Source organism: Rhea americana, unplaced genomic scaffold, assembly GCF_003343005.1.
Source record: "Rhea americana isolate MKP2758 unplaced genomic scaffold, rheAme1 scaffold_423, whole genome shotgun sequence".
In the NCBI taxonomy this organism is placed as follows: Eukaryota; Metazoa; Chordata; class Aves; order Rheiformes; family Rheidae; genus Rhea; species Rhea americana.
The window spans coordinates 58027-83812 of NW_028186561.1; the positions used below are offsets into that span (position 1 = coordinate 58027).

The window sequence follows — 25786 nt, forward strand, 5'->3', positions numbered from 1 at the left end:
GGCTCCCTGCCCAGCTCTTGCTCATGGCTCCCTGCTCCCGCTCCCAGCTCCTTCTCCTGGCTCCTGCTCATGGCTCTCTGCTCCCAGCTCCCACTCCTGGTTCCCTGCTCCCGGCTCTGGTTCCCGGCTCCCTGCTCCTGGCTCCCTGTTCCCTGCTCCCGCTCCCGGCTCCCACTCCCGGCTCTCTGCTCCCACTCCCGGCTCCCTGCTCCTGCTCCTGGCTCCTGCTCCCAGCTCCTGCTCCCGGCTCCTGCTCCTGGCTCTCTGCTCCCGGCTCCCACTCCTGGCTCCCTGCTCCTGGCTCCCTGTTCCCGGCTCCCTGCTCCCACTCCCAGCTTCCACTCCCGGCTCTCTGCTCCCACTCCCGGCTCCCTGCTCCAGCTCCCGCTCCCGGCTCCTGGCTCCCGGCTCCGTTTCCACCTCTGGCAGTGCAGTGTAGGACCCAACCACACGCTGCCAGGGCCCAGGGGAGACCCGGCTGCCAGGGACAGCCCCACAACCAGGCGGGCGCTAGCACTAGCCTGCGGATTCAGGGAAACCCGGAGGAGCCCCTGAAACCCGCCGCACATTTCACCCCATGGGCCGTGCAAGGCGCACGAGCAGTAACTGCGCTCAGGATGAAGCAGTGCCTCTGCAGCTACCTAAAGCGCCTCCGCAACGGTCCCGACCCCGCGGCCCCGGGCCCGTCCCTCYGTCTGTCTGTACGCACGTTGCCACTGCAGTCCAGCACCAGAGCGCAGGCACTATCCAAAGGAAGCGCGGCCTGCCAAAACGGCGCTCGCTGGGGTTCGGGCCGGAATCGGCCCGCTGTGTCTACACTGCCTTCAAGGGTCAATGCAACGAAAAGCAGAGGGCTTACTTGTTCGATGTCCCGTGCAAATTGGTAAGCAATGTAAAGTTATTTCTCACACTTCGTAAACTTGCCAGGACCTACAGAAAACAAACACAGAGATTTTATATGACTTAAACCTAAGGCTCTCAAACTCCATGTTAGCGTGCAGCAACAGACTTCAAACTCACCTGTGCAAAAGGTGTGACGATCAGGTCATCTCCGTGTCTAGGGAAAAATGAAAAAATATGTTGGTGCAATTCACTGCATTTTAAAATATAACTGACAGTATTTTCTTGCTGTACAGCTTGCCTGTGTACTCGTGACATTACATGGCTCGAGACTCCTGCTCTAAACATAGATGTTGCTGCTGAGCCAGCCGCCTTTCGGCGAGTGTTTGCCAGGCCCTGGGTGGCACTGGGACTCTGCTGTGYGCAAGGTGCTGTGCACCCTCCTCCTCCTCCTCCTCCTCAGTGCAGGGACGCTTGCGACCCTTGGAAGCTGGGCAGTGGTGCTCCCATGGCCCAGCCTCCGCAGGCTGCAGGCAAAGCCTGCCCCTGGCACGCTCACAGGCAGAGACATTTGTCCCAAGCAGGGCTTCATTTGCCTTGGAAAAAGGGGGGTTTACGGAGGCACATTTCCATATAGCCTTGCCACCCCCAAGAAAGGGCTTTGACCCAGGTGGAGTTTCTTTATTCACCATTACATCAGAGCTTGTCCCTGATGGAAAGGTCTCCTACTCCCAGCACACGCTCACAGACCAAAAACAACCCTGGCTGGAACAACTGCCCGGATTGGTAACACCAGGCAATAAAAGCCAGGAAACTCGCAGTCAAGGCAGTACGCTCACAGCGCGGTGGAAAAAACCCTAACAGCTTGGATAAAGGTCAGCTTGGAATTTCCTGGCTTTTGTCATTCTGTGTTGCAGTCTTTCATGTCACTTCGACAGCAGGTTTTGTCTGTCCATTTTCATCACGGAAGAGCGCAGGTTCTGAGAAAAACACATCACCGYCGACAGGCGAGAGGGTGCCTGGTGAGACTGCGCGCAGCCGCCGTGCGTCTGCGTAACCCACGGGCCCCGGAGGAGCGGGTGCGCTCCTACGGAACCGAGCGCCGGGCGCAGCGGGATCGCTGCCGGCCGGGGCGGCTGCCGGAGCCCGGCCCCTCCGAGGGCGCTCCCGGCAGCGCCGCGGGCAGGCCCATCTGTCCCGACTTAGATGTCAGCACTGCTGAGGCTACGCTTTAATTAAAGTTGTCTCAAAGCCGATGTCTAAAATAGGTCAGGCAGATCACAGTCTGGCCGCGCCTGCTGCCCTTAGCTGACTCCTGCCGGAGCCCCGAGGGCTCGGTACCGGGACGCGTCTGCGCGGCCGCCAGCYGCGAGGTTGGCGAAGCGAATCCCGCTTTGCCCGTGGCCGTACCCGCCGGCGAGGGCCRGCCGCGGCAGCAACGCCCCGGACGGCGAGAGCCCCGGCAGGCGCGCGGTGCTGAGGGCCGCCGGTGAGCAGCCCTCCCGCGCGCTCTCCTGCCCTCGTCTGTCCTCCTTCTCCAGCAGCAAGTCGCAAACACGGGCAATTGCTAAAATACATCATTTACACAAAAAACTGTATTTGCATAATTTGGAGGGGTTAGTTTGTCTCTGGTAAATATTTACTAAACGTTAACTACAGGGAGGGATGCTTGCTTTCTGGAGTTCACACTGTGGATCGTGCTGATATTTAGATTTCTATCTCATGACAAAGTATCTATGGCTTCCATAATAGTTCAGCWTTTTCATGAGCACTTTTTTTAGCTTAATGGTCACTTTGAAATTTTAAAACTATGCCTTTTAAAAGCAAGGGCTGCAAATCCAGGACACCCATTTAAGCTTCATGTTCTGTATTGTATTGATCCTCTCAAGCTCAGCCATCTGTCTCGGTTTTCTGCTGTATTTCTCACTCAGTTCGAGTGATCAACAYATGATGGAAAACACGATGGAAAAGAATACACTGTAAATATAGGTACAGTCATATTTCTATTGGTCAGGCTAATGGAGCGTTACCCACTTATGAGCAAAGATATTAATGTTAACAGGGCTCTGAGAACATGAAGTGAGAGTATAATGGAGAAAAGAAAGGCAGCGAAGCACTGAGGAAGCCAGGTGCTGGAAGACGTGGTGCTGGTGCCTCCGGGCCGGCGCGGGGCCGCAGGAGCAGGCGGAGGGTCTGCGCTGGGAGCACAGACCAGGCGCTTCGCCCTGGAGCGAGCCGGCAGAGATTCACTGCAGCACAAATTCTCACTGCAAGAGCAAGTACCAATGAAAGGAAAAGGCAAAAAYGCTGTATTATTTTAGAATATGGATTCGAACACTTATTAAATGACAGAGAAAAGGGGACCATTTCCAGGATGGGAGGGGGGGAAGGCAGTCCTGCCTTGGCAGATGATGAAAGCCCCTGTCTCCAGCCCGCAGCCTACGCAATGCGAGCRTCCCCCAGCCTCCCTCCCGAGAGCGCCGCAGGAAACGTGCGGCGGGAGCCGCGTTTGTACTCACTGCTCGCTGGGAAGAGAGGAGTTCCTGGACATAGTCTTTGGCGATAAGTCATAGTCGCTGTCCGATCTGTAGAGGAACGACTCCCTGCGCTGGCTGTGGCCCGGGAAAGTCGTGTGCAACACGAGGCCCGACGAGGAGCTGGCCTGCGGGTCCAGCGGGCTGCGGCCTGGGGACGGGCCATTTTCCACATCGAAGCTGTGAACAAAACACGCACGGTATCACACGCGCCTGCCAAAAGGCGCCTGTCCGCGCGCCGCGCCGCGCTCAGCTCGCCCGCCCGCCCCGCGGGGCCGGCTCTCGCTCCGCGCCCGTCGGCCCCGTGGTCTCCGCTCGCAGCGGCAGGCCCGGCACGGCCGCGGCGGGGCCGGACGAGGGGAGGGACGCACCCCGCGCCGGTCAGCACGGCGCCTCTCCGACGCGCGGCCGTCTCCCCGCGGGGCCCACAGATACACTTCTACCGCAGGTGCGCGGGACTCCGCCTGAAGGTGAGACGTTTCCTTCCAAGGCTTTTTTCTCCACTACACCTRCTCTGGCTGCTCTGCAGCAGCTGTCCCCCATTCGCTTTTGCAGCACAAGGTTTGAAATCCTGCAGGCAGGAAATCCCTCGGGAGGACGCGGCCGTTCTGCGAGCTGGAAACCCACGGCTGGAGCCGTCGGCCTCTCTTTTCAGATACGTTTCACATCTCGGCCACTCGGCAAAATCAGCTCAGCCGATTTCCCACAGCTGCGCTGCAAAATGGAGGACTGCCCGAAGCAGAACCCCGAGGCTTCCGTCACGGCTTACGCTATACACCCACTTTCTTGCGGTTTTGTAACTTGGCTGTCGCAACTCGCGGCCGAAGTCACTGCGGACTCTGCAGTAAGCGGCACCGCCCGTCAGCGCGGAGGAGAGGCGGGTCGGCCTCCTCGGCGGCGGCGTTCGGCTCCCGGCTGGCTGACCCGAACGCCGGCCGGGCGACGCCAGGCGAGCTGATGGTGCCTCTGGCAGGCTCTTTGCTCTGCGCCGGCCGCCCGCGCCGCGCCGCGCCGCCCCTCGCCCGGCGCGCTGCCCCACGGCCCGCTCGCCGAGCTGCGCCAAACCCAGCCCCGTCCCGCGGCCCTCGGCACGCGGCGGAAGCCCACCGGCACCCGTGCTCTGCCCTCGCGCTCGCTGCGGCTGAGGCTCTTCTGGTGTCCTGCGCTGCCTTACGGGACCCCTTTGCACAGCTTTACTCCAGCCACGTCTTGAAATCTGAAGGCACCAGTTGCTCCAGTAGCAATGAAACAGGATGTAGAAACAAGACCCTTCTCTAAGCTGCGGCAGAGCCTGAGGCCGCTCACCCGCGCGGGGCAGCCGCGCGGGAGCAAAGCGCTCGCGGCGCGGGGGCTGCCCGGGGCACCCGGGCCGCGCGGCACTGCTCCGCGGCAGCGCGGCAACGCCGCGCGCGCTCTGCAGAAGGGACGCTCCCGTTTCTACTTTAGGCGCTTCTTGCTTCAGAAACCGATTCTTGAGGGAGTTTGYTTAGTCTCCTGCAGCTGACGCTCGGACTCGGCGCAGAAGCGAAATCTCGCGTCACAAAACRTACTAATGCAGGCAGAAAACGCCGGCAGGCTCACGCAGCCGMCGGCCTCCCCCATTCCGGCTGTTCGCCTTCCGATTCACCGCAGCACGCCGAGCCGCAGCGCGAGCGGCGCGGTGCGGGAGAGGCGCGCGTGGCTCCCCGTCGCGCGCTGCTCCCTGCCTGCCGACCGCTGCCCCCGCTCGTGGCGGCAAGCCGGCGAGGCTGGGCGCTGGGGGGAGCCGGGCAGCCCCCCGTGTGCCGAGCGCCCCGCACGCCGAGCCCCCGTGTGCCGAGCCCAGCTGCCGGTGGAGACGGCAGCGAGGGCCTGKGCTGCATCGCTGCCCGAGGAGGGCGACCACACACCCAACCGACAACAGCAAAAAGCAGGATGCACACAACCTTGAAGAAAATAAGGGAGCTTGTGCCCAGTTTCAAAGCTTACAGGTATCAAAATTATCTCGTCTTCCCGCATGAGCGCATGCATAGACACAGAGATCACTGCCAGCACAGACCAGCGACCTGGGACCCACCCGAAAGGGAAAGCAAACACCAAATGCAGCAGAAGGAAACGGCTGATGGAGACAGTTTCAGACAAAATCACTGATGTGAACATGCCGTCTCTGAACTTGGCCCTGCATCATTTATACAAAGGCCAAGCAGAACCTGGAGATATCTCTGGAGATCTYCAAGGCCCGCCTGGATGCAACCCTGTCTACCATGCTCTAGGTGACCCTGCTGAGCAGGGAGGTTGGACTAGATGATCTCYAGAGGTCCCTGCCAACCCTACTGATTCTGTGATTCCAGCTGAAGCCCTGTGGGATACTGACCAGGCAGCCCCACAACAAGGGGCTCTGTCCTCCTCGGGCACCAGCCAGACATCCTCAAGGATTAAGCCTTCTACCTCCTGATCAGAAAACCCGATTAAAATCTGAATGTTATGGCTTAGCCTATCTATAGGTCTTCCGGTGTCCGTGGGAATCGCACTTACTGCATAGCTGAGAAGAAGTAGAGGAGCTGCTAGCAGGGGTCAGACTCTCCAGCCATTCAAATCCCAGGCACCAGCCGCAAGCTCAGTTTCATGTTTTGCAGAAACATTTCAGCTTCTTGAGTATCTCAAAACTAGCACGGCTGTCCTGGAGGAGCACTGTGCTGGGTGCTGCTTCCAAGCGGTTATCTCGCAACACCGGAGGCAGCGCAGGGACTTCCCCTGCAGCGGCAGTGGCAGCGGCAGCGACACGCAGCTGCACCCACTGCGGCGGTAGTTTGTGCCACAGGCTGCTTTCTGGCCCTTTTAATTTAATTCACCAAATACTTYATATCAACAATGACCAACTGATGAATTAAAGAATAACTGATGAAATATCAGTAACAACACATTGCATGTCGGGCATTGCAAACTCTGCTTAAGCAATTAYATTTCTAACATAATTATTTATTTTTGTGTGTGTGTGTGTTGGGTGGGGGCTGCAGATAATTATTTTTGATGTCTCCAAAAASTATTTACTAGCGTGGAGAAATACAGCACTAGGTCTCCTGACGGTTGCACTGTTCCTCATGGCGGTAGATAGAAGATAACTACTTTGTTCCTGTGCTATTTGCTCCTACACATGGTTGCTGAGAAGGGTGAACACAAGCACCAGTGCAAAGACATCTGGACTCCTGTGCAACTTAAATGCAGGGCGCTAGTGTAGTAAGAGTATGCATCAAAGGGGTTTCTTCTGCCTGCCATGCTTTATTACCAAGTTTACTTACCAGATTGCTTAAGCACATTTTGAAACTCATAGTGGCTCAATTAATAGTCTTTTCTTCTATTCTTTATTATCTGTTCTTTTACAAATGGCAGCTTGAGTACACTTTATTTCTGCCCACAAGATCAACACAAGCAAATTAGCTCTATAACTATGGTATCTACAAAGAACTGCCAGCAGAGAATTAATCCATACCTGTTCAGAAAATTAACTCTGATTCAAAACATTTTATTGCAAAACTTCCAAGTTTACTGACAAGAAGAGCAAATATAGCAATGAGCTAAATCTGGTCATTTAGTTGAGCAGGGCAGCCACTGGCTGTTTGCCGCAGTCAGGGGACGGACACAGCGATCCCCTTCAAAGGCAGAGTTCACCCATGAGGTTTGAAAAGCATCYGAAAAGCAAAGGGAGGGTGGCAGTGGCAAAGCTGATGGAGGAAGCTTTTGCAAAGATGGCTACAGGGCAGCAATGGAGCAAGTTTCCTAAATAGGGAAGTATCTGTCTAAGATCTAATTTTGCTTGGTTTACTGTTGTATGGAGTCTGTACCTYGAGGAAGGTGGAAGACACTCAAATCCCTGTCCCTTCCCCTCTTTCATTTACCCTTCTCTTCCCTTCCCCCTCTTATATCATTAAAAATGTTGTTCTCCACCAGGCCAGGCCCCTCYGGAGCCACTCCCACAAAAATTCCCACGCAAGCCCTGAGGGATTTTCCATCCCTTTGAAAGACAGAGCAGTTTCCCAGCTGGCGGCGCAGGAAGGAGCCTCGGCTCTCTCTGACCTCTGTTGAAGGTGGAGGGATGTCATGTCTTGGCAAAGACGACAGAGCTCCCTAAGAAACAGTTTTCCAYGCACCTCTCAAGGTTTCCAGAGCTGTAAAGTAGTTGTGGCTCACACTAGRATGAGCCACAGATATTTAGCTTCTTTCTGCAGGAACCTGAGAGAGAGAGAAGCTGGCAGCCCAGCTCAGCACCTGCAGCCATGCCGTGTGGTCCATGCCTGCTGTAAGCCATTGCAAGTGTAGATGCACAGTCCTGGCTGCACATTGCACGTGCTCCCCACGCCAGCCCCAGTGACTGGGAAGCTGCAGCACACATTGCACAGCTAACCCAGCTAGAAAGGCATTTTTCTTTCCTTCTACAGGCTTTGCTTTCAGCCAGGTTGGCCCCCTCACCTGGCTCACCACGTTGCCACGTGAGCACTAGAGCAAGGAGGTGACACAACCACGGGGTCAGGGCTGGAAAAGGCCAGGACTGCTCTTTGCAGAATAGCCTGCCCTGAGACTCCTCACACTTCTTCAGCTCGTTGCCCGGTAGCCTAAGCGGAGCTCTCCCTGCCACAGTTCCGCCTTTCTCCGTCCCCCAGCAAGACCACACATTTCCATCCACTTCCCCTTCCTTGGGCCAGAGCCGGCGCTCAGCCAACCATCTGCCAAGCCGTTAAGTGAACAGAAAATTACTGACAAAAAAGGAAAAAACAACAAAAAGTGAAGGCTAATCAGAAGTTTGTGGTTATTTCTGCAAAGAGCGAGTGTTCATCTTTTTGTTCTATTTTGCGTGTGTTGCTACGCACTGGCAGACTGGCTGTACAAAGAGTGAGCAAAGTGCTCCTCAGGATGGCCAAGACCCACCATCAAGTCTCTACTGTAGTGATTATTTCACAGGTACAGAAACTCAAATACCAGAAACTGTTATTTCTCCCAAACTACCCACTATCAGCAGAAGATGGCCTGATAGGTGAAGAGCAAGAGTTTAGCCCTGGGTATTCAGCTCGCAGCTGCACTCTCAGTGTATCAGCTGCTCCTGGTCCATACCCTCAYCTACCTGGAATTCCTTCTTCCTGCTGCGAAAATGGCTCCCAAACAAACATTGCTGAGATTGATAAGCATTGCAATTAGACTGAGAGGTTGCCCTCAAAGAGCTGCACTTTCCAACTAAATCGTCTCACTGGAAGTGAACTGCTGAGCTCCTTTGGGAAAATGTCATCATTCCCATTCAGTGCAGCTTCACATTCCAGATATTCCATGGATTATAGGAGTTCTCACCAAAGCTTTCAGAACTGCACAGTCTTACCTAAGCGGAAAACAGTTGCATCTGTTTAGATAAAAATAAGGATGGCAAAGTACGAGGCACTACTACAGCAGGCTAGAGACAATTTGCTTTGCAGTTTGTCTTCAAGCAGGAGCACTAGCAGCAAAGACATCCTATTTATGAAACAAGAGCAGGCCGGTAGTGGAGCAATGCAACACATTTTAGAGGTAAAAATGAGTAAACATTTGATCTGCATTCCGCAGCGACGCCAGCTCCCGAACTCCGTTTGACCGCGCGGGGCGCAGCGGAAGCAGCGAGCTACACCCCGGCGCAGGCTGCTCCCCTCCCGGTCGCCCCCGCCTCCGGGCGCCCTGGGTGCCGCCCCGGCAGGCTGGGCGGGYGCGCGGCAGCGCAGCAGGTGCCCTCGGCAGAGTGGGAACTGGCGTTTCTGCTGGGGGATACTGGGCCGCGTTTTGATTCCAGTGGGGACGACTCCTGCATGCTTTTGATACGSGGTGGGGAGGGGGTATTAAAAAAGGAACGGACGCGTTTGCTGCTCCGCTGCGGCAGAGAGGTCCTCTCCTCAGCCATGGTCTGCTCTTTCACACCAGCACTTGTGCTTCCAACAGRTGCTGTGGTAAGTCAGCACTACTGTAACTTAAAATTGTGTTACATAAACGCATTCATCATAAATCCATTACCTAAGGTTTTTATAAATCATTCAAGAAAAGTTACATAAATATCTGTTCCACCTAGAAGATCTCCTCTAAAAAACGTTGCTGGTTTTATCACCTTGTTTTACAGCCTTGGGAACTCGCAACTCCTGCGACACCTAGGAGACCTCCTCTAAAAAATGTTGCAGGTTTTATCACCTTTTTTTACGGCCTTGGGAACTCGCAACCCCTGCGACAATCACAGGTGGAAATGGTGTGTCCACAGCTGGCTGAAAGGCAGAGCTCAGAAGGTCGTCATCAGTGGCGCAGAGTCTAGTTGGAGGCTTGCAGCTGGTGGTGTCCTCAGAGTCTTGTTCCACTCATTCCTCAGTGACCTGGATGAGGGGATGGAGTACCTCCTCAGCAGGTTTGCTGATGATCCCAAGCTGGGAGGAGTGGCTGAKACACCTGAGGGCTGTGCTGCCATTCAGAGAGACCTGGACAGGCTGGAGAGCTGGGCAGAGAGGAACCTCCTGAGGTTCAACAAGGGCAAGTGCAGAGTCCTGCACCTAGGGAGGAATAACCCTAGGCAGCAGGACAAGCTGGGGGCTGACCTTCTGGAGAGCAGCTCTGCAGAGMAGRACBTGGGAGTGCTGGTGGACGACAAGTTGACCATGAGGCAGCAATGTGCCCTTGTGGCCAGGAAGGCCAATGGTCTCCTGGGGTGCCTTAGGAAGAGTGTTGCCAGCAGGTCGAGGGAGGTGATCCTGCCCCTCGACTCAGCCCTGGGGAGGCCTCATCTCGAGGACTGTGTCCAGTTCTGGGCTCCCCAGGACAAGAGAGACATGGAGCTACTGGAGAGAGCCCAGTGCAGGGCTACGAGGATGATCYGAGGGCTGGAGCACCTGCCCTRTGAGGACCGGCTGCGAGAGCTGGGCCTCTTCAGCCTGGGGAAGAGCAGGCRGGGAGGGGATCTTATCAAYGCACGCGAAACCCTTCAGGGAGGGTGGCAGGTCTGGCAGGGGCCAGACTCTTTTCAGTGGTGCCCAGTGCTAGGACAGGAGGCAACAGGCACAAACTGAAACCCAGGAAGTTCCACCTGAATATGAGGAAAAACTTSTGTACTGTGAGAGTGACGGAGCACTGGCACAGGTTGCCCAGAGAGGYTGTGGAGTCTCCTTCCCTGGAGACATTCAAAACCCGCCTGGACACGATCCTGTGCAGCGTGCTCTAGGTGACCCTGCTTGAGCAGGGGGTTGGGTTAGACAGACCCCAGAGGTCCCTTCCGACCTCGACYGTTTTGTGGTTCTGTGAGGCTGTGAGAAGGCCCCTGAGGACCTGCAAGGTGCCGAGCCCAGCGTCGGCGCCAGGAGGAGCGGGTGCAGCGTCCGCATAGGACAGGCATCGGCTCAGTGCTGACGCCAGCCAGTGCCGTGATCCACACAAAAGAAAACAACTGCGAAGCGAAGACCTGACCGACAGTCTTTTGGAAAAGTTCGGCCACAGTCGCCTCCGACGTCGCCCCGAGGCCTTTTCATTTTTCAAGGCATTTTTCAAGGCAGATTCAGAAATGGGCAGTCTGGGAGCTGTTTTGGGAGCTCGTCCCACAGCGCCGCAGGGCTGTGGCCCGCAGGAGACGGCGCCGGGCCCTCCCTCCGGAGCTCGGCAAGGGCTAAACCCAACAGCAGCGCTCCCGACTTCCTCGGGAGAGGAGGAGGCAGGCTCAGCCGGGGGAGCGCGCAGGAGGAAACGGACAGGCGGCGGCGGGGAGGCCCCCGCTGGGCCGCCCTCGCCCCTCGTCGTTCCAAGAAATCCCGCGGAATCCAGGAAGCGGGAGCGCCGAGGGGGACGGCAGGTGGCAGGCGTCAGCCGCGGCCGGCCGCGCCGCGCGCCCTCCGGCCCCCTCCGAGGCCTCTCCTGCGACGCGCCGGTGAGCGCGCCGTGCCTAGGCGCAGGCCCTCCGGCCCACCTCAGCTGAACCGCCCGGCGCAGCCAGGCTTCCCGCGTCCGCCTGCGAAGCAGAGAGCACGAGCCGAAGCAACCACCCTGCTGCCCAGACCCGGCGGTTTTACCGGGCTACGCTAAAACCCGTGGCACCCCTTTGCGCCAGGGCACGCCGGCCCTGCGGACGCCCGTTCCCCCGGCACCGGCACGGCCCGCTGGTGCTGGCGTCCCTGCGCTGCCCGCGCCGGGGACTAGCCACGGCAGCCTCCCGCGCCGCAGCGGCCTCCGGCCTGGCAGCGCACAGCTCAGGCGTACACCTTCGCCGGCGGAAGCCGGCACATCCCGCGCACTTCCCGCGCTCCGGCCTTTGGGCGCCTTGATCCASCTCTGAGAGCAGCCTTTGGGGCACGACTTTTCGGTGGAGTAGCAAAAAGGAAGAGACAGCAGCAGAAACACGTTCTCTCTGAATCGGCACTGCCTGCCWGCAGCCTTAGGATGCGATAAGCTTCATCTTAACAATTTTTTAAAAAGACTGCTTCCATGATTTTGATGCAATTCAGAATCATTTGAATAGTGAGTCACTGCAAATCACRTGGTTTCCCTGAGCGCTATGCAGCTCCTGCTTCTAGATTCGTGATATATAATACAAAGATAGACAACAGTCTATCAAACGAGGCAGACACACGTATTTTTTTGTCTCTGTTACAAAGTTAGGCTTTTTGTGAGCMCGGCAGCGCAGGTCCTACAAGAGGCGCTGCCACCTGCTCTGCCTCCGCAGAGCCGTCCCGCAGGGTACTTGCTACTCCTCACCCTCCCGCTACGGTACTGTCTTCACTGGGGCATCAAACACCTCCCGACACAGAGGACTGCAGGTAGCTCTGGCAGACTCTGCGAATGATGAAGATCCTCTTGCAGTCGCTACAAGCCCGTTTCTCACAACAATATGCTAGCTGGATTTTAAAAAGCATTAAGAGTGAAAAATGCTGTTTCTTACATCCACAGATCTGCACAAGCACGGCTGTTCCTCTCTGCTATCTAATTTTGTGCACCTGCTTCCCCTTAGGAGAACAGCTTGCTGCTTTTCCTAAATGTTTTTTTATGTGTAAAGGGCTGTGCTTAAACCCTTGCTTCCAGCAGCACTTAATAAAACAGGCTCGAGCGCACACACGGGGCGTGCCTGAGCTGGACACCTCAACACCAAGGCAAACGCCGGAGCACAGGCGCTCGGCTCCACGGACAGCGAGGTAAAATCCTCGCTTCGCTACCCGGAGTCACCTGCTGGAGGAGCCAGCCCCTTCGCATCAAGCGACAAGCAACACCGCTCCTAATCCAGCTCCCGCTRGAAGGTCTCTGACCAGCGTGGAGGGCTTTACACCCCCAAAATTGAAAGGGTGTCACAGTTACAGAGCACCCTCAATGTGGAGATACCTGCAGGGCTTTCCCCTTGTATCYGCAACGAGGAAGACTCTCTGCAGCACTGCTTATCTGCTTGCAGAAAGCTGCTGGTGTCGCTACAGCACGTGGGAGCCAAAGTCAGCCGCCAAAGCAAACCTCCCCGACGGTCCCTCGCCTCCGCTCTGCCCTCCGCACCTCCGGCACTGGTCATTTGTTCTGGAGCTGCTTGGTAATGTGCCACTAAGGGGAACATCTGGTTGCATCCGAGGGGCTCTCAAAACAGTGCAAATCCCTCCTTTATGCTTGTTTCTCATGTGACTTTGAATTACTTTTATTTCCAAAGCCTAAACATTCATTCCTCCTGAAATAAGGCTACGAACCTCTTGTCAGTCCCTCCCCAGCATGGTATTTCRTAACCACCTGGCACAGAAAATCCAGCAGCACTCGCTTCAGGACTCGTAATGTAAACTGTCATCTGCTGCAAAACGTGTTATTAGGCCTCGGTGTGTATTACAAAGCAAAAATATATGGTTACTTGCCTTTGTTATCTCTGAATATAGAAGTTCTCTCTTCCTACCAGTTCTCTTGTTCAGCAGGTAAACTGGAGGCAGCACGAGTGGAGCCCCCGTAACACCCGCAGCCCGTTTGACCCCTTGTCCGGGGTGCCGCAGGAGCTCTGCTTGCCTTATAATTAGCAACAGCTTGGACTCCCAAGCCCTGATTCAAATACCCTGATCCAAAYAGGGAGAGCGGGGAGCTCGGGAAGCCCCTCTGCAGTGCTGGGGAGCACAGGACAGAAGTACCGATGGACRGACAGAGGCCTCACGGCTCCCGCCAGCAGAGAAAAGTCATCCAGCCACCAATATAGCATGAGCGCTGTTGGGTCTTCAAGTATTTTACAAAGTGCTCATTTCGGTTTTTAAAGACCTATTCACCACGAAGGCCCAAGAACATGCTTGTTCAATAGCTGATGCAATTACTGCCTAAAACTCAGCCTTTTACACATCAGATGCTTGAGTCGTTACTTCACCTCATCCCCAGTCATTCATCAGCTCTAGTTAAACCTAATAAGCTGGAAAACAGCTAGGAAAAATTGCTTTCCTCGTTTCCTGCCCCAAGGAAGGCCCCGCACCAGGGGGTCTGCAGCYGTTCGTCATGTCCGAACAGCCCCTGGGGATACGGTTGCTAAAGGACATAGTGGAGGTAAAAATGGTCTTGGATTTTCTTCCAGTGTGTGKGGGGGGTGTCCAAGAAATCTAACCCTTTTCATGCCTTCTGCAGATAAGCAGCTTGAAAACGTTATCCTGTAACAAGCTAACATCATGTGGTTGTTAAGTCGCTCAGAGAAGAAATCCTGAATTCTATAAATCAGTTGCTGTTTTTCCAAATGCACATCCTTGGCTATTTTATCATCTTACTATGGTTTTACTGCCTTAATCTCTGGAAAATACAGGGCACAGTCGAATCCAGCAGCCACCCTCCCCGTTTTCATTACCAAAAACGYGTGGCGGGGTGGGGGGAACCACTCCCAGCACAGGCAGCAATTCCGCTTCCTAAGGGATTTTCTTTTTCCTTCTGAAGATACTCTAAATAGCAAACTGCAGAATAGCTGCTCTTTCCCCCCACTGTTATTCCCCAAAAGAAGGCACTAAAAGCCCGGCCCCTTCCTGCTGTGAAGTGCTTGTCCGACTCGCCCAGCAGTACAGACCGTACTGAGGTTCCCTCAAAAACACAGCATCTGAACTGCTTTTGACAGGGATCTCAAGCCAAAGAGAAAAAGGAGAAAACAGTCTGACCTACTGCATGCTATATTCAGCCGACGCCGCTCCCCTCCTTCGCCCGGGCTCCGCCGCCCTCTGCCCCGCGCCGCCAGCCGCCCCAGGGCCGCCCCACGGCGCTGCTGCAGCGGCCGGGCTGGCGGGGCCTCCTCCCAAACACCCTGCTGCCCTGCCCCAAGGAGACCCCTTAGAGCTCGCTCTGCCCGCTACAGTGAGCGCACAGGTTGGCCGCGCGGCAGCACTGCTCGTGGCCCGTGTCACAGGCAGCGTGCGAACAGCGCGACGTTCCCGCCTGGCCTCCAAGGAGACAACCGCCTTATTTTAGCACCACCTCTCTGCAAAATACGACTGCTCCTCCACGCAGATGTCTGCACTCATGTTCCCAGGCAGTATACATACATATATATATATATATATCTGTCTCTGCTGACTGTTAYGGTCTGTTCAGCATCATTTGAGCTTTTACGATACATGCAAGTGCAATAACACTGTACAGACTCTCCTTCCCAACACGTAAGACAGGGGTGCTGCCTTGCGTGAGAGCAGCTGCACCCAGGGGCTGGTTCTTCCCAAAACTGCTCCTACCCTGAGATGTTTTCGGTAAGCGCATTCAGCAGCAATTTTCACTGCTGCTTCACCACAGTCTCAGAAAGTGGATGCATCAGGTCCCACATGGCCTTTTCTCCATCAGGGTATTAGCAGTAACAAAAGAGGAATTATAATCACATATTGCATCTTTTATGAATGCACCTTAAAGTATCTCATCTACCTATTAAGTGCTATCAACATTCTTCCCAAAGCAGACAGTGTGTTAACAGCAAAGGCAAGAAACGCGCCCAGGCCTCAAGGGTCCCACAGAGCAGCCCCTGCTTCCAGCATGCACAAAAACATTCCCGTATCTGTATCTAACCGGATCAGCACGATGCTGCTGGCCAGAGGCACGGCTTATTTCACGCCGACCTTGGAAAGCGGGACGCCTGGCACGGCTCCGGCGGACTCGGCCTTTCAAACACGCCAGGACGCTCCCAGCAAGCCTGCCGGCGCCGCCCGAGCTCGGCTGGCTCACGCGGGCCGCACCGAGGCATCAAATACAAATCAAATAGCTGTTCTGATCTGCTGTCAGACAGGCTGGAGGTAGGAATAAAATGACAATAATTTCCAGCAGTTACAGAGACCACAGATTTTTCCATTCTACTTGGCTAATCTGAACTGGAAGGAAGGAAGGCCATCGTGTCATAAGATTTACAAATTTTCTGCGCAAATATGTTGAAGTACTCTGAGCCCACCCACAAGTACTGAAGTCAAGTCAAGCTCTGAATGTGGGGAATGCTATTGCACTAAGAACTGCACCAAGCCATTGCATCTGATTCGCAAAGTCACTATTTGACTGAGTTACTGGGTTGATTTCCAGAACTTGTTTCCAGGTTCCCTGCCAGCAAAGGGAGAATAAAATGTCCTAAGACTGTATTCAGATTATTAAATCCTTGGATTCTCCCAAAAATATTTGATTTAGTTAGGTGTATTTCAGGAAAATTTTACTTGCTTCAGGTCTGTCTGTACCCTTCACGCGTTATACCAATAGGCAAACACGGTGTACCTAGCAAATGCAAGGTATACTGATGTGATCTCAAGGGCAGTTTGCTTTACAGCTCTTATTGATCACTTCAGCTCCAGCAGACGCTTAATGCAAAAGCAGCCTCGCTGAAACCAAGAGCATCTGCCAAGCGGTACTATTTGAGGAGAAAATATTAAGGATGGAAAAATCCGGCCCTTTGGCAGAAGGAAGCACACTTACTCTTGCTAAGTGCTCGGGTCCTGACCAGACTGCCGGYGTACCGCAGGAACGAGGGCTGTCGACAATGCGGGAACATTCGTTATAACTACTTTATTGGCGATCGTGGTATTTTTGCTSCCCCTCCAGCAGGCGCGTGCAGAGCGAGGGCTCGCGGCGGCACCTTGCTCTGCTCGCGGCGGCGCTGCCGGCGCCAGGCTTGCCCCCGCRGCGTGCGGCAGCCCCGCAGGCAGCTGCGCCCCGTGACCAGCGGAGCGGAGGCAGGGCAGAAGCTCTGCAGCACGTGTCACCTAGCCCGTGCCCCCGGTGACCTCGTCCYGGGCAAGGAGGCCCTCGGACCTCCAGCTGTGGCCGAGCTCAGGATGCCGSGCTTCTGACGCCGGTCCACTACTGATCTCGAAACCCCTGCAAAGCAGGCAAACRGGATTACCTATGACCCCACTACATCCATTCTTTGGAGTTTTTAAATCTCAAATCTCAACAATTACTATTAAATGATGATGAACTCTCCTATTCCTCCCCTTCTACAGAGCCTGMAGTGCCTGCTGGTGCTTCCTCCTGATCTCGGTCCCTTCCTCTCCATCCGTTTCACCACTAAACCCACCTACACCTTCCTCAGTCCTCGCTGTGACCTGTGACAGCCTTCCTTTCCAGCGTCCGCTTCTCCATCCGAAACAAGTCTGCCTGTGTGTGCCCGGGGCAGCCTCTCTGGGAGGCCCTTTGCCGACCAGCCTTGTCCCAGTTTTCTCACTCTCATCACGACAGTGTACAAATCTCTTCCTGCTCTCGGCTCCCATTGCTCATCTGAAACTCCCAGCTATCTGCTTTCTGTACGCTCACTTTCACAACCATCCTGTGACTCCTCTGGAGCATGTTTATGCTTGCAAGAGTCTTCATCCGCTTATTGCCAAATTATCTTCTTGCTGAAGTCCTACCTCAAATCATAATCCTTCCATAAAGCCCTTCAAAACAGCTTCTGCCAGACTCCTACACTGCCTCCACTCCTAACAACCTGTCATTAGACACGCTGCATCTGAACTGTCTTCGCTACATTTTTTAAAACCTCCTGGGAAAGAATTATTTCTCTGATGTGAACATAGATAGCGCACTGTTGGCACCCAAAATATCATTTAATAACACTTTTATTTTCTTGAAACCTGCAAAACTTCTCAAGACCTGCTTCAGGGCTCGGTTTGATCTTACTTAATTAGTGATCTCTTAGAAGTTCTATTTCATGTTGAAAATCATTTGATGGAATTACTATTTTGGAATCACTTACGATAAATCATAAAGCCAAATTGTTCAAAAGAAATAAAGACATGGGAGCACCGAGCAAAACATACTGCAGACCCAAACTATGAATATGTTAAATGTAGCTATCAGTCACCAAGTCCAGTAGTAGCACACAATGCAAAAATACAGCCATAAGCACTTACAGCTTAGGAAAAAAATATTACTAGAATATTTACTACAATTGATTACAATTTAATAATGCAGTAGGTGAAGTATTCAGTGTGAGTAAGCATAAACGTGCAGGCWTGGCACAAAATCATTTTATCTGACTGCATCTTAAGATTCAAGTCAACATAATAAAAGCTTCATTCTCGAGTTAACAGAATTTAGATATTCCAAACRTTTTATTGTATTTATAAAGGTTTGTACTGAGATAATGAGGAAAGAGTTGGTAGGGGCAATCAAAGTCCAAAATGGGCCTATTTAAAAAAACTGACAAATTGTGTGAGGGCACTGAATGTTGCAAAAGCAGAAGGCAGTAAACACAGATGAATTATTTCCAGGGACAAAAAGGGACGTTTGATTTCACTGAGGATGGGGACAGGCGGTGGCCGAGTGAGCCCGGCGGTGGCCGAGTGAGCCCAGCCGTGCCCGCCAGCACCCCCTTCCCGGCAGGGGCTCAGCCCGGCCCCGTTTGCCAGACACCGGTTTGCAGATCCGTAAGGACACCAGCGGCAGACAGCAGCGTTATTCCCAGGGCTCAGGCACGCGCAGGGGGAATTTAACCCTTCATCTACTGGCAGAAAGTCTGCATGTGTTAGGTCACAGTTAGCCAAATATTTTTAATTAGAGGGATGGATTAAAATTAGCCTGCTTAAACTTAGCATTAAACCACAGCAGGGGAAGGGCAGACTTCTGAAGCCGCACTTTGCTCCAGCCCGGCTCCGAACGCCCTTGCCCGGCGTGGGTAGCACCCTGGCAGACACCCAGTGGAGCACCCGCTCTGGGGAGGGCGAACATGGACCCCACGGGCACTGCCGAAGCTTTCCTCCTTGTTTTCTGTGCTTTTGTTGAACTTGGGCTGAAGTCAGGCTCAAGCCCTCTTTCCAACAAGAAATGTGCCAGCTCTGAGCTTTCAGGTTAGAAAACCTTTCTAAAATGTGTTTATGTACTTGAAATTGGATGATGTCCAAGAAACCAATCAGTCACGGGGCTGGCTAGCTATCTGTCTGCCAGCCTCGGGGAGCGTCTGGAAAAGATCAAGATTACAGGGAGAGGGGAGGAGAAAAATAATGGGTATTCCCTTTCCACCAGTCAGTCAGAATAAAATGTGACAAGCTATATTAATAACCARGCGTCACCCAGCAAAGCATCTGACCAAGGGGAACATAAAATACCAGGCAGATAGCAAGGACCTGACGGCCAGTCATGTGAAGCGCAAACAAGATAGCTGGCTGGGACGAGATGCAATCAGAGAAGAAACCCTAAGGTTGAGGCGGCCAAGCCCTTTCGTTCTTAGCAGAGCCGACGTTAAACAGAGTTTGCGATCATCACCTCCTGCTAAGGTTCTACTTTAAATGTACAAGGGAGACGGCTGTGTTTAGCATAAGCTGTCAAACAGAGCACAGAAGAAAACAGTACGTGCCATACTGACAAGCCACGTAAAAGTGTCACCCTACTTAAGAGCAAAGATTTATTACTGGCGTTTGGTGGGAACATACCTTATTTTTTATGGTCTCCATGTTCTCCCAGAAGGTGTTTCAGATTTTTAGTTTACTATCGTAAGACATGTTCTCTATGACTTAATCCAACAATACAGACCTTTCTGTGTGCCATTACCCAGCCCCAGTCTGAAATCATTATAATTCTGTCTCCATTTGTACTTGCAGACTCCAACGGTCTCAATAAGCGAGGGCAGAGCTGCCCTAAGCCACCGACCGCCAAGGGCCACCGTTCTGCGCAGGCGCATCAGCACGCATCTCCCACGGTTCGCTGCGGGACACTGGCACAAGGCGGCAGCACGAAGCGAATGCCACGGAAAGGCAGCCACATTTAACCACTGTCTTGTCTTGGATGATCCCCTGGGGAAGGCAAGTTTCCTTTCCTGTCGGATAATCACAGAAATCTCTCTTTTCGATGGTGTCAATAGGATGCCTCAATGGATTTCCTTCCCTCGGTGCCTTTTCCACACCCTGCCCCTAATGCACTACGACACAAACAGTGTTGGGCAGCTGCAGACATCCAATAAAGCTCAGCAGGACCAAGGGATGTGGCAGGACGGAGGGATGTGGCAGGACCGAGGATGCAGCAGGACCTGCCCCTCCGCGCTGCTCAGCAGGCTTAGGGGTGCGAGAGAGCTGTCTGGGCTGCATTAACAGCCAGTTCTCACCCACGCGGCACGAGCAGCAGGAGGTGAGGGCTAGCGGAGGAAAGTCCTCCATGGGATGCTACGCTAAAAGCTACTTGGTCCCTCCAAGGGATGAAGAGTTGGCCTAAATCCTAAATTATACTGSTGACCCATGGAAGGAGAGGGCTTCTCAAGCAAATTCGCAACACAGAAAATGTGCATAAGCCTAACAGAGCGGCTTGTTGACTGTCAAGATTAAACAGATTAGTTGATAAACCGGAGTAATTTGTCACAGAAATAATATGTTAGCAATTGTCCTTCCTGGCCTCTTGTAGAAGTTTCTCAAGCATCTGAATAGCTATTTTTGTACTTGAACCTCTTTCCAGTACAAAGAAGGTTCAATAACAGCATTCAAGTGCAGAGGAGTTGGACTGGCTGCACTCAGTCTTCACAAGAGTATGAAATTCTTGCTGCAGTCCAAGAAAGAAAAATCACTTAGCGCTAATAAGGTCTTTTTTTTTTTTAACCACTGATTAAATAGATATTCACAAGATAGGGTACAATGGCTTTGATGGAGCCACCGCAACCTATTACATAAATCCTCATTCGTGCCCATGAGAGCTTTTCCTTTTTTTAGTAACAGAAGAGAAAATGCAGCCATGTAAAGGGTATTAACTTGCATTAAAATGTGACTGGTAAGTTTATGATGTAAAGTAGCAAAGAGATTCCACCTTCGGGCCGGAGAGGCCGGCTGCCGCGCTGCGCCGGCCGCGAGCCCGCAGAGCCGCCGCGGCTCCGCTCCCAGCACGAGCGAGCCCTCGCGCGCGGCGCCCGGCTCCGGGGCCGCAGACGCACACCTCCCCTGAAGGAGAGCACTCACTCGCAGAAGCCCAGGACTGCCTGCAAGGAAAGCACAGCGTCATCTGCGGGGGCTGGGTACGTTCAGAAACTCTATTAAATATGCCGTAAATGCTCCTCCTCTGCTGGCATCGTCCTCGGAGCACTGAGCAACGTGCCTAACGCACGTCATGCCTCCCTTGCCTGCTGCAAGGTAGCCGTGAGACTCCAGTCGGGCCCTCGGGCCCTGGAGACTTGCGCAAAGGCCTGAACCCAGCGGGGACCAGCGCCAGGCCTGGGATCCAAAGACGAGACAGATCCCTAGTGATTCGCTTCCTTGGGGCTAGCGTGGATTTTTCTGCATGTAGGCAGAAGCCCTTGTAGGTAGCAGCATCTTAAGTCAGGTTTGAAGATTATGCTAGCGTACGAGTATGAATACTGCGCGTTCAGTACGAAGCACACTATTTACGCTTTCACGTGCTGTTTGACCTCATTTGCTGGACTTGCTCTGCTGGTGCTAAAAACGGACCGGGAAACGAGTAACAAGTATGCAGTTTAAAGAAAGTATTTTTTAAAAGACAGTATAATTTTATTACAGTGAAGCAGAGGGTCTGCTTGTTCTTCTAGATGCTGCTCCAAACAATTTATCATCTTTATAGATGAAAAGAAAAATGTAGGCAGCCTTTTGTGATTTTGGTGAAACTARGACATTCACTGTATATCCCCTTCAAACAGCTAGCTATTGCTTGAGCTAATATTTATTCTCCAGATTTTAAAGAACGCCTCTTTGCGCTTTCTGCATGGCTAGATACAGAGAGAGCATCTCCTTTGCTCCCACTTTCCTCCAGCAGATCTCTTTTCTCCTAAGTGTCTCTAACTGTAAACACATGAAATCAAGTCACAGACTTAATCCGGACAGACTTAATCTCCCTGGCGTGAGTGTATCACACAATAGTGGAAGCTTGATGGTCATTAAGGACTCGATGATTTGGCCCAACTCCAGGCCTCAAACTAGTAGCTAATATCCTCAGGGAGACAGTATTGAGAGGTGCATTGATCTCGATCAACCTCTAACTTCAGGAGCAGACAACGCGCAGTGAAGACATTGCTACGCCTGCCCTTCCTTCCTCAACTAGAAATCAGAGCTCCACAGCCAGKTGGCCCTGTGGGAGGTGGTGAGGATGGGCCAGGGCAACCTGGTGACTGGAAGGCCAACYGCAACGCTCCCTGGACCTGCCTTGCCCCTTGCAAGAGGGCGGCTAGGTTATGCCTGCTCGGAGTGATGGGGAGCCCTTCCAAAAAGCCATGCAGTYGGTACAAGTCCACATCATGGTTTTTCACAGCTAGATAGGACACAGTTTCTAGCCTATTGATCCACTGTCCTGAGATACGTCATTGTCACTGCCTATGTTCCCCACATTCATTTGCCATTCATGTAGACAACATGCAGAACTAATCCATTTTTTTCTGCTCCTAAGCATCACAGATAAGGATTAACAAGAAAAATGTCTTTAGAAGACGGCCAGGCTCTTCTTAATCACAAAACTGGACACAGGAAAGCACATCCTGACACTAACTTTAATCTCTCTGGYTGTTTTGCCTCTCTGTCAGCTTTGTTCTGCAAGGCACAACTGGGCCAGCAGAACTAGGAATTTAACTCACTAATGTCACCCTCAGTCATAAATTCATTCTCTTCTTCGTGATGTCATCCAGCTCCGGGGTGTCATACTCACATGGATGATAAGCCACTTCTCTTCAGGAATTGTATTGAGATTCCTGGGCTGACCCTGAGCCATGGATCTCATGGCTGGACCTGGAGCCAGTGAACTGAGTAAGGGCCAGCAGCTGCGACAGCTCTTGAAGACCAAGAGCTGGGAAGAGTGATCAGGGACTCCTGCACATCAGGACTGGGACAGACTGCAGCACCTTGGCGGGAAGTTCCCTTGCCCAGTATTCGAACCATTCTTATCCACGCTGATATTCTTGCTAGTCTATCTCACATAACAGCACAKAAGTAATTACATGACTAACACTGTGGCTAGCGCCACTAGCGAAGGATTTCAGATTCCTTGGTGCTGAGGCCTGGGGAGTATCCTACATGGCACCACATTAAATGTTTGAGAAAGAAATCTATTGCATTTGCTGCTCTGAGGGAAAAGGTCACCCTACCAGAGACACCCATCAGGTAAGCCTGGAATGAGGTACCTAACACAGACCATTTCACCATTGCCTTCATATTTTAATTAACCTCTCCTTCAAAACTAATTGCTAAATCATCTTTGAATGTCTTCCTGTGCTAAGAAAGTGATAAAAATTGAACAGAAATTTCAAAATACAGCATACAATAAAATTAAAACAGAATTATGCATGATCAGTGTAAAAATAATAGATTTACATAAGATAATTGAACCATAAAATTTGATTTAGTGCTTTCCAGGTGCCTCGCTAACTCGCACTTTCTATAATTTTTGAAGAACTCAAGCTCTACAATAAAACTTTAAGGAATCAATTATAAATAGAAGGACCTAACTTTTTTTCCTCTTTCTAAATACAGATTATGTTTAAGTAATATTTAGCTAACTTAAAGCAAAAAGAGTTGAGCTTCTCAGGAGTAAGCAGTTCAGAGCTGTACAGATACAAACTGAAATTTAACAGATCAGTATTCCACTGTTTTCGAATGCGCATCAAGTCTTCTGTTTAGCATTAAGGAGGAATTACCTTCCACCTGCCGTCAGCACACATCAGCACGCTAGCGTGGCTACGGGGAATTAGCTGCCCAGGTTCACATGCTCTAGGGTAACAAGGTGGAAAGYGGTGGCCACCTGTGAGACAGCTGGAGCTCAGAGGCAGGGAAACGGCTTGTGTGTTCAGCAGGCGCGCTGGGTCATGCGAGGAGCGTGCAGGCTCCCGCAGATTTATTTCTCTTTGGTTAATCATTTTATTATATGTTTACATGCGTATTGCAAATATCTGACAAGTATTAGGCGACCGCTGAAGAGAGAACAGCCTCTTCTAATTAACAGAAAGGTGCGTTACRGCTCCTGCCTTCGTGCCGCAGAAGGGGAACGTAGGGGCCGACTTCTGCAGCTTCACTGACTCAGCACCCTGTTGGCACCCCGCAGACCTGCTGCCTCCAGCTTCCCACTGCACTTGCGGCTAGATATGATGAGTTTGTTTCTTTGGGTTTTTTTAATCTAAAGCCTTTGAAGGGTGAATCACTAAGAAATATTCAGTATCAAAGACACGAGTTATATAGGTAAACTGTTTCATGCTCCATCTTGTCTCTGGCCACACGATGCCAAAATGCCTCGGCCCTGCTCCTCCAGGTGACACACCTGCACGTAACGTGGTGGTCGGGGAGGTCACGCGACTGCACGCACCAAAACAGACCTGCTGGAGCTGCGCTGTGGCTCGGCATATAGCACTGTCTGAGCCAAGGACAAACATGAAAGCATCTTTCATTCCCACAGGTGCAGACAAAAACATCGACTGCTTTGAGGCTTTTTTTTCTTTTCAGCTCCAGGCTGAGGGGGAAAAAAAAATCCCGAGATGCTATGGCAGCTTTCCATGAATGAGCCTGCCATCGGCCTACAAATAAACTAGCACACCTTAACATCTCAGACGGGCAGAAATATTGGGAGGTATATGGAAACAGTACAGAGATTGAGATCTTCTGGCTGTGACAACATATCCTGTACRTAAGACATATGACACTATTGAGACATTTTTCTCAGTGATCAATAGCAACGAGTGAAGCATAAGGATTTCAGCCTAGAAAMACGTCAGGGAATCAAAATTTAGTTGGGCAATATTCTGATGTTTTAGCTTCTTTTCACGTAAGGACTTTGTTAACAGGCTCTGCCTGACATGGCCAACCAGAAGCCAGGTATAGTGTAGAGACATGTCCTGTTTCAGTAGATGGCACAAGGTTCCTCTTGTCCAAAAAGCTAGTAAGGATAGCTGTTTTGTAGATGTTTGCCAAATAATCTCACCAGTGATGAATTTCAGATTCCTCAGTGTTGAGGCCTGCAGAGTATCACTAGGCATTTTTGGAGTTTCTTTCAGGGCAATCCAGAAGGGCTCAGCAGCCCCTCTGAGCTCTGAAGTCAGCAGGTGAGGTAGCCCAGGCAGAGCTGAGAACAGCAGACCCTCCACACTAATGCTGGATGATTAATCTGAAAAAAATTACCTGAAATTTTATTTCTGAATATATTTTTCTTAGTGATTTCCTCTGCTGGTGTAAATCACAGAATCACAGAATGTCTGAGATTGGAAGGGACCTCTAGAGATCATCTAGTCCAACCCCCYGGTCAAGCAGGATCACCTAAACAACCTAATGCCCTGACATCTGAGGCACTGCAGAACCAAGTCTTGGAAGGGGCAAGGGTGATCCGCTTTTGCGCGGTCTCTAGAAATTCCATGGTGGCGTAAWTTGATATAAGATTAAAGAGCCATTTGGAAGGATAACTAGGCCTACACCATCCGCAGGATACACCTGGGAACACCTAAATACAGTAGCACGGCATCGATACATTGATGGATGGAGACCATAAGAATGTGAACTTCTAGAATAGATATGAGGCCCCTTCACAATTCCTGGAGATGCAGAACATGAATACAAGCATTGCACATATCTAGCAAAGGAACTGGGGAAACAGGGTGTGAGTTGGTGTACAACAGCAAGATAAAGCAGTATGAGTAGGCTGCTAGGAAGAGTTACACTACAAGAGAACTGGAGGCTGAGAAACCTGGCACCGCAGAGCATGCCCAGGAGGTCCAGTCTCAGTCCTTGAGGTGATACCTGGGGCCAGAGGCAGTGCTGAGCTCCCAGTGCTCCTGCGACAGCCTGTTCAGGTCTTCATGCCTTAACGACTGACCTCTTTTTTCAGGAAAAGTTCTTGCCAACAACCTGCCTCTCGCTTTTGCAGAATATTGGTGCTGCTTTTTCTTGGAGGAACCCATATGAACTAGCACTTGGCAAAGAAAGCCTGTTTATGAAAACAAATACAAATCGGGGGAGTACTTAGGTGGCAGCACACATTCCCTGAAAGCTTGCGGATCTGCTCATCAACTGGGGAAAGCCAGAAATTAAGAGGCAATGAGGACAACTCCTTAAACARTTATAAACCCA

At 52.3% G+C, this 25786-nt stretch overlaps 1 protein-coding gene across 1 annotated transcript in view; it reads right to left on the reverse strand.

Annotated features, from left to right (window-relative positions):
• The window catches only part of PDE4B (phosphodiesterase 4B), a 191900-nt gene that overhangs the window by 52907 nt on the left and 113207 nt on the right, over positions 1 to 25786 (reverse strand). The window contains exons 3-5 of the mRNA XM_085315232.1: positions 3360 to 3554; positions 1021 to 1057; positions 860 to 930 (exon numbers count right to left, since the gene is read on the reverse strand). Of these exons, the coding sequence (XP_085171358.1) occupies positions 860 to 930; positions 1021 to 1057; positions 3360 to 3554 (303 nt within the window). The remainder of the gene's footprint in view (positions 1 to 859; positions 931 to 1020; positions 1058 to 3359; positions 3555 to 25786) is intronic.